The sequence below is a fragment of the Trachypithecus francoisi genome, unplaced genomic scaffold (genome assembly GCF_009764315.1).
Source record: "Trachypithecus francoisi isolate TF-2019V2 unplaced genomic scaffold, Tfra_2.0 Lachesis_group13, whole genome shotgun sequence".
In the NCBI taxonomy this organism is placed as follows: domain Eukaryota; kingdom Metazoa; phylum Chordata; class Mammalia; order Primates; family Cercopithecidae; genus Trachypithecus; species Trachypithecus francoisi.
This window is the reverse complement of record NW_022681458.1, coordinates 31445165-31454376: the sequence shown is the minus strand read 5'-3', so window position 1 is coordinate 31454376 and position 9212 is coordinate 31445165. Positions and strand designations below refer to the sequence as shown.

At 41.4% G+C, this 9212-nt stretch overlaps 1 protein-coding gene across 3 annotated transcripts in view; it reads left to right on the top strand.

Moving 5' to 3' along the window:
- Positions 1-1187: 1187 nt before the first annotated feature.
- Positions 1188-9212, top strand: part of UNC80 (unc-80 homolog, NALCN channel complex subunit) — a 229458-nt gene continuing 221433 nt past the window's right edge. For 2 of the 3 annotated variants that reach the window (XM_033230433.1, XM_033230432.1), the window contains exons 1-4: positions 1189-1582; positions 2504-2552; positions 5325-5481; positions 6686-6987. In XM_033230433.1, the coding sequence (XP_033086324.1) occupies positions 1491-1582; positions 2504-2552; positions 5325-5481; positions 6686-6987 (600 nt within the window). In that variant the 5' untranslated portion in view covers positions 1189-1490. Of the gene's footprint in view, positions 1583-2503; positions 2553-5324; positions 5482-6685; positions 6988-9212 lie in introns of all 3 variants that reach the window. The other variant, XM_033230431.1, reaches the window with a different exon arrangement.

Genomic DNA, 9212 nt, shown 5'->3' with positions numbered 1-9212 from the left:
AGATGAGGCCAGGCATGGTGGCTCATGCCTGTAATCCCAGAACTTTGAGAGGCCAAGGTGAGAGGATTGCTTGAGCCCAGGAGTTTGAGACTAGCCTGGGCAACATAGTGTGACCTCCCATCTCTACAAAAATAGAAGATTAGCTGGGAGTAGTGGTGCACACTTGTAGTCCCAACTGTTGGTGAGACTGAGCTGAGAGGATCTCTTGAGCCTGGGAGGTCAAGGCTGCAGTGAGTCGTGATCGCACCTCTGCACTACAGCCTAGTTGAAAAGTGAGATTCTGTCGAAGAAGAAGAAAGAAGAAGGAGAAGGAGAAAGAGAAGGAGGAGAAGAGGAGGAGGAGGAGGAAGAAGGAAGGGGAGAAGGAGGAGGAGGAAGGAGGAGGAGGAGGAGGAGGAATTGCAGGTAGTTGCTATTCCGATTGCTTCACCCCACCTCAACCTCCTCCCCGGCCTACTTGTTTTACTACTAAATAATATATCTAGCAACAATCCAAATATTATATATATGTATAAAACATATAGGCTTTTGACTATTACAACTGAAGGAAAATGGTAGCTATCACTGTGGGCGAACAGGATCACCCAATTGCATTTAATGGACTGTAATAAACCACATTTCCTCACAGCATGATTCAAATGTTCTTCCTCAATTTGCAATTAACTGATATCCACAACTGGTTACTTTGGGAACTTTGTATTCCTGCTTTAAGAAAACAAACAAGATTTATTTCTTGTGGTTATCATATAAAAATAACTTCTCACATCTGAGATCTTTCAAGCTTCCTCTCACTTGCCAAGCTTGCTTCCCCTTCCTGGTTTACACTTTTAATAATTTTCAATTATTACAAAAATTACAATTTTAATAATGTGTTCCTCTGGCTAAACCCTGGACTCCTGACCTCCTTGCTGGAGGTGAGAATGATGCCAGTGTTAGTGACTGCTCTGCGGTTCCCCAAAGCTCCTCCTACCCAGACGGTGACAGTTTGGATGCTGAGGTTGGAAAGCAGGACAGGGGACACTCCTGAGTGCAGCTCGGAGCGGGGAAAGCCGAATTCCAGGGGCTGAAGAGGCCACTCAGGGGACCAGCGCCTGCGATGCGGAGCGCGGACTTCTTGGGCCATACCCCTGAGGCTCAAGCTGCCCCGGATTCGCTTCTCTGGCAGTGCAGCCCGGCGCGGGCCGCTGTCCACAGTGGGAGGTGCTGAAAGCAGGGAGCGGGTGCGGGGGCGGCGAGGAGGACTGCTGCTCCGAGCGCCCCCCTCCTCGCTCCGCGGCTCCTCCAGCCCTCCCCTCCTCCCGCAGCCATGTTCCACGCGCGGGGAGGGGTGGGGGGAGGGGAGAGGCAAGGGGGATCAGGGCGGAGAGAGCCGGCTCTGCCTCGGGGAAGGAGGGGATGAGAGTTGGGGGGAGCAACGGGAGGAGGCGGCGGCGGCGGCTAGCGAGGAGACAGAACTGGGTCCTGCAGTAGGACTCCCGGGAGCCACCATCATGGTGAAGAGGAAGAGCTCCGAGGGCCAGGAGCAGGACGGCGGCCGTGGCATCCCCCTGCCCATCCAGACCTTCCTGTGGCGGCAAACCAGGTGAGGGGCGCAGAGGGCGCGCCGCGGGCCGCCCTGGGCTGGGGGCGCTCCCGGGGCCGCCCGGGTCGCCGCCGCCGCCGCCGCCACTGCTGAGGCCGCGCCACAGCCTGCAGCTCCCTCTCTGGGGCTGGAAAACAAGCCCTCTGCACCCGCTTAAAAACACGCATTAAAATATGTATATATATATATATATTTCAGTGAAGTTTGACGACAAGCAGATTGGCAGTTGTCGAATAAATGTATACATTATTTTAAGGGGTGGGAGGGCAGAGAGCCTGGGAAGAGGGGGCGGGGAACTAGGAAAGATAATTATGACTGGTTGTGCTCCTGCGTCCAATTCCCCCTGCTGTAATTCTAGCCCGGTGACCTGTTGTTTTTCCAGCTCCTGTTTGGCGAATATCTGCTATGCCCACTTGTTAACCATTTTGCTCAGATTAATCTCCCCAGTTAAAGCTCCTGAGGATCTGTGATAAGGGACCCTCCCCCCTAACCCTGGAAAGGCCTCACACCTATTCCAATAAACATAAAAGGGTTTTTTTTATTGTTATTTTAGAGATTTATCAGGTAAGAAATTAGATTCTAGAAATCGTGACCCACAAGCCGTGTTCAATTTTCAGTTTTTATTATGGCTGTACACGTAGGTAATGCACCACTTCTGACCACTGACGATTTAAAATCTTAAAAGTCTTCAGAATAAGAGTGGATACCAAAAACCGAGATCCACTTCTCTTTCATATATGCAATTACACGCGTAAAAGAAAATGTCATCAGCTGTTCAACACCTGCTCATTAAAAAGCTATAAGGAAGCATGAAATTTGAATTTCATAGCACCCTGTCTTATTCATTGAAAAATATGTCACAAGGATGCTTTAATAATAATTTTACTTATGTTTATTAACAGATATCTATTAATTTTTCAGTGCATTTTTGAGGCCCAAACTGGGGAAGCAATATGAAGCTTCTTGTGTGGTATGTGATTTTCACCATTTAATAATTATTTCCCTATTCTGTGTGGTGGTTTGAACCCAAAGACAGGTTTTAAATCAAATGGACTATATATATTAATTCACTTGGCAAATATTATTGATCACCCACTGTGTGCCAGGCACAATTCTCTGTGCTGGAACAGAGCAATGATAAAAACAAATAGAGTGTTTACATCCTAGTAGAAAGGGGACAAGCCACAAACAAATTAGAATATACATAGTAAGCCAGATGGTGGTAAGCACTATGGAGAAAAATTAAGCAAAAAGAGATACTAGGTAGCACTAGGGAGGGGAGTTTTGTAAGCAATAGATAGATAAGGCTTATCTATCTATTAATGTGAACCTTGGCCAAAGACACAAGGGGAAGAGAGGGAAGGACAGCTGAGGGAAGAGCAGAGGAAACATGTTAAAGGAAATTAGCACCTACTGGGGAATAAGTGAAAGGGTGGGGAGGGATCCAGTGGTAGAAGAGAAGGCAGGGAGACAACAGAGAACCAGGTGGTGGAGGGTTTTTTTGCCCCCTGCAAGTGTGAAGTCGAATCCTTAATTAACAAAACTGATACTTATAGTGGAAGTTCATATGACAGAGTACTTGTGAAAGAACTACTTGAACAAAATATATGCATCTCTGCACTTTTATGTCTTGCATATGTTCTCCAGTTCTAAAAATGAATAATATAAAATAATTGTGAAAATAATACTGCTAATATTTATACAAAATAAAATGCATTTGTCCTGAGATTCTAAGGGAATCTTATATCCCCATAAATTCTCATTTTACAAATTGAGAAAATAAGACATGAAATCATGAAGCAAAATTGAAATGGACTTTTCACAGCCTTCATTAATATTTGGAGCTTACCTAAAAGTCTTTACATTGCATATATTATAACCTAAAAATGGAAATCTACCAATTTGGATTTGCCATGCATATTTACAAATAGCTGTGTGGATGACCTTGTGGTAAGGCACTCTGAGATGTGTTAGGGCAAAAAATTCTGATGGAAGCCAACTGGAAAGTTAAACACATACCTGCCCACTCAACATAGGAATTTGTTTCGTTACATCTCCTGTCTTTCAATGTTGTCACAAACACATTTTTTTAAAATATAACTTTCTTATAAGGACCTTTTAATGGAATTTGTTGTTGAACTTAGCTTGTGGAGTAATTTGACACTTGAAATCTCAGACTTTCTTAACCATGCTGACAATTATACTAGCTTAAAATAATCCTGACTTTTCTCTGTTCTTGGCACAGATATTTCTGACATTTTTAATGTAGTCACACAATATCAAATAGTAAGTTAAATTAATGGATAGATAGATAGGGATAGAGATACATAGATCTCAATATAGAAAGCAATTTCCCAAGTTTAAAAAAATATTAAAAGTTGTATTAGTGACACTTAAGGAGAAACTGACATTACCCAGAACATTCTGAGATTATGAAATGCATAACTCATCCTCTGCAGTATAGTCATTAGAGTGTATAGATTCTTTATAATCTTTTAGTCTCTAATATACACACCCCTTACTTAATGCTTAGATACCTGAGGACTGGTGAATTTTATAATATTTGTATTTATATCACCAATGTATCTAAAGGCCTTTATCTAGTTTCTTAAAGCAAAATATTACATCTCTCATTATACTCTTTGCCAAAATCTCAGTGTGCCCTTCATTATAAAGGTGAATGTTTTATTTTTCTTTTTTTGAATCAAAAAGTAAAAAGTTTTCTTTGGAAATCTCTGTAGTAAGCCATATTGGGATACCTGTCTTTCTCATAGGTATCGTAATAATTCTAGTAATACAGTTTGAACACTTGGTACTTGTATTGTGATTATTATATAGAACATTTATATAATTTTCTTGACTGGGGCATCAAGTGCAAATCATGTTCTTGCAAGTCAAATGTTTATTAAATTTATTCTAATATTTGGTAACTACATTTTCTCCAATATCTTACAGTGATATTCTCTCCTCCCTCAAAAGAAAAAAAAATAATTGAGTAGGTCAGAGTTGTTACTTGTTCTGGAGTGCTACACTCTCTGATACTCTCTGAGTATCTCTGGCAAGGATAGAAAGTTTAATAACCAGCAAAGTAAAGATGGCTTATTTTCCTCCTCCCTCCCTCCTTCCTGCTCTCCCTTCCTTTCTTTCTTTATTCCACAGATATATTAACTATCTTTTATTGTTCCAGGCATTAGGTAGAGAGTGTTCTGTGCCAGGTCATTGCTAAGCCATGAGATAAATCAGGGATTCCAAAATCAGAATCCTTGAAAAAGTTGTATCTTAGTTAGCACCAGTTGAAGAAATTGACATAAATTCTATTTCTCAAGACACTTTGACAAAAAACTCATTTTGGTCTGCAGTTGTGACAGCCTTTTGGATGACTCAGCAACATTTTATAAAATATACATCCAAAAATCTCATGAGGTTAAATGTTTTGTTCCTATTTGTTAGAGGAAGCTTACTTTAACAGAAATAAAAATAGTTTGTTAATTCAAGCCATTTACTTTGGCTCAAAAGCCTACAAATGGGTAGATAACAGAAAATTATTACTGACCCATTGCACATCAACATATACAAGAAAATGCAATGAGTTCTCCCTAAAGAATTTGGTCCAGTAATTTGCACCTTTTAAGGGGTACAGTACCTTGCTGTTCATTTTTTCACTAATCAGAATCTTCAGTTTCTTAGTTTACATGGTTTTGGATTTTGGCTTTTCTTATTGTTTTTGTTTTTGAATTTACAGTCCTTTGAGCGAGTGTTGGTAGAAAACAAGCTGCATGGCCTCTCTCCAGCTCTCTCTGAAGCCATTCAGAGCATTTCCAGATGGGAACTGGTGCAAGCTGCTTTGCCTCATGTCCTCCACTGCACTGCAACCCTGCTTTCAAACCGAAACAAGCTAGGTTGGTGCCCTGCATTACTTCTTTATTGCATGTCATTGCCCTTTGTGTTCAACACTCATCATAATAACCTGTATTGAGTAGTATCTGTTTTCTCAAGCACTGTGCATACATTATCTCATTTAATTATCACAAAATCCTCCTCACACTTGTACTATCATTATTTTCGTTTTACCAATAAAGAAACTGGCAGTCTTGTTTTTAATTTTTTAATTTTACAAGTAATATATGAATATTTTCTCCTCTTAAACATTAAAATATGCTAGATGTGGTGGCTCATACCTGTAATCCCACCACTTTGGGAGGCCGAGGCAGGCGGATCACCTGAGGTTGGGAGTTCAAGACCAGCCTGGTCAACATGGTGAAACCTCGTCTCTACTAAAACTACAAAATTAGCCAGGTGTGGTGGTGCACACCTGTAATCCCAGCTACTCGGGAGGCGGAGGCAGGAGAATCACTTGAATCTGGGAGGTGGAGGTTGCAGTTAGCTGGGATCACACCACTGCATTCCAGCCTAGGCGACAAAGTGAGACTCTGTCTCAAAAACAAACAAACAACATCAACAAAATTAAAATATTAGAGGTAAGCTAAGACCTTCACCTGCCCAAGATGAGTCCTAGCCAAGGTCATCCTTTTTGTTCTCTCAGTTCCTAAAGCAACCACTCTCATGAACTGGGCATATTTGCCTCAGACATTTTCCAACTTTGTAGTAGTGTGTGAGTATGTGTGCACATGTGCATAAGAACTATTTTTTAGAATATTTTACAGATTGCTATTCTCATCTGGCAATGTGTCCTACCCATGTACCCCATGTTAGTGTACATACTCTTCATCCCATTTCCTCCCCTTGTTTGAGCCTCTGCTCAAATATTACTTCGTAGAGGGACCTTTCTAGGTCACATTGTCTAAACCAGGATCGCTTTTATCCTCAGAGCCTATATTTTTAACCACTATGCTGCCTATTTGGAAATATATTTGGGTACTTAACTGAAGAAAAGTGATTCAGCAGTTTCTGCCCCCATGGTAGCATATCATTCTGCAGAGATTACAGCCAGTAGGGGAGTCCAAAAAACAAGAATGAACCCTGCTAGCAGTGGTGGTAAGAAGTGTAGAGAAAGCAGGGATATTCTTCCCAGACCCAATGTTGAAACCTATTGCTCTGGTCACAGAGTTTGCCTTAACCTGCCTGTGTAATTGTCCCATGCAGGCCACCAGGATAAATTGGGTGTTGCTGAGACAAAGCTCCTTCACACTCTACACTGGATGCTTCTGGAGGCCCCCCAGGACTGCAACAATGAGCGATTTGGGGGTACAGACCGAGGCTCCAGCTGGGGTGGAAGCAGCAGTGCTTTCATCCACCAGGTTGAAAACCAGGGTTCTCCAGGGCAGCCTTGCCAAAGAAGCTCTAATGATGAAGAAGAGAACAACCGAAGAAAGATCTTCCAGAACTCCATGGCTACCGTGGAGCTCTTCGTGTTTCTGTTTGCTCCCCTGGTACACAGGATCAAGGTAAGCAGAAACCCAGTGTTAGAGCTGGAGTGGGTGGAGATGTGGTGAGGGTAGACTTCAAATGATATTTCCATATTTGGTTGGGCATGTCTTTATATGACCTTACAGCAAGTCAAGGCATGGAGAACTTTATTTCTGTGTTAAACTACTGAACATTGCTTCAAAAACACAAATTTCCACATAGCTTTTACCTACTTAAAAAATCTTCAGTGGTTCTCCCTCTGCCTCACAATAATGCCCAACATATTAAACAAAAAATAAAAGATAAACTATGACGTAGCGTTTAAATTGCTTTCTTGATTTATAGACTATTGGTCCCTACTGGCCACCTCAAGATCCAGCATTTGAAACCATGGCAGCCATTCCCTGAATATGCCCTTGCTGATTGCTGTACTCTGCTTTTGCCCCTCTATTCCTGTCATAGTGTTCAAACTGCAACTTTAATGTCATCTTTAACATGAAGCTATTCCTTAGACCTCACCATCTAGACTTCATTACTACTTCCTTTGCATTTTTATAGCACCTTGTAACTACCTCTCTTATAATACAGTGTCTAAATTTTAGTGGGGTGCAGTGGCTCACTCCTGTAATCCTAGAACTTTGGGAGGTGGAGGCAGGTGAATCACTTGAGGTCAGGAGTTCCAGGCCAGCCTGGCCAACATGGCAAAACTCCATCTCTACTAAAAATACAAAAATTAGCCAGGCGTAGTGGTGCACACCTGTGGCCCCAGCTACTCTGGAGGCTGAGGCAGGAGAATCTCTTGAACCTGGGAGGCACAGGCTGCAGTGAACCTAGAACACGCCACTGCACTCCAGCTTGGATGACAAAGCGAGACTGTCTCAAAACGAAAAAAGTAAGTTTTAACTTGTTATGCTCTATAGACTTTTAGACAGTTGGGTATAGCCTAAGAATTGCTTTTTAAAATATTTTTAAATGCTTAAATTACAAAACATAGGATTACATGGAAACTAGTCATCTCAAAATACAATCATGTCCACTTGGAGGAGACAATATAATTTGAAATCACTGTGCCACCACTTTTTAGCTGTGTGATTTTGTTGATATTACTTAACCCCTCAGTTGCTCTAACACAGGGTGAGTATATGTAAGACACACACTGCAGTTCCAACGTGTGAAAAGAAATCAAGAACTATTTGTTACTTCTGTGAATGAATAAATTAACACATTTCACTTAAGTGCTAAGATAAGAATTGATATGTTCGTCTACTCTTTAATAGAATATTATAATCCAGTAAATGGATCAAGTTAACTGTGGTTCAACTTAGCAATGTATTTATGAAGGTGGTTCTGAACATTAACAGTCACCATAAAGGGAACAGATTAGAGAGTATTTTCATTCATTTTTAGTTTCCTAAAAAATTCACTTTCCGTTAACTCTCCCCATTGCTAGGAGAAATAGATTTGAAACTACCTATAAATTCCCAAAATGCAACACACACACTGACCGCATTGCCCATCAAACATACTAAACTCTTTAGGTGTCAAGTTAAATTAAACTGCCATTTTAAAATCTCTAGCTTTCCATTTTAAAGTATTTTATACAGGTGATACTTAGTAAGAAGCTCTGCTTTAATAGAGACTGTCCACCTGGCCTGTGAGCCCTGCAGGACCTACCCCTGCGCACCTCCTGGGCCTCAACTCCCTCTATCTCACTGGCCTTTCTCTCATTCACTAACCACCTTCAAGCTAGTGGGAGGCTCACGCTCAAACTTGACAAGTGCATTTTTGTGTTCAGATCCTTGCACTGTTTTTTTCAACTTGAGACACTGACCCTACCTTCTACACTCAGATTTTCACATGGCCATGTACTTGTCATTAGTTTACTCACAACTCAAATGGCAACACTTCAGAAAGTACTTTCCTGGCTACTCTCGAGCAACTAGCAAGCTATCCTACATTTTTTTCCTTGTTAGCACTTACCAGAAGCTGGAATTATTTATGTATTTGTCTGCATGTTTGTTGCCCTTCAGCCTCACTGAACAGAGATCCTTGAGTGAAGGGAGTCTGCCTTTCCTGATGACAACTGTATCTCTAGTGTCGCAAATAGTGTCTGTCATATATGAGGCTCTCAATAAATATTTAATGACTGACACACTGAGTAGACTTGTCATTATCAGAAGCTGATCCAACTGCTAAAAACAGCATATTTAGAAATGAAGCCGTTAAAATGGAGAGGACAGGAAAGAAGTCTTCTTAAAAAGTA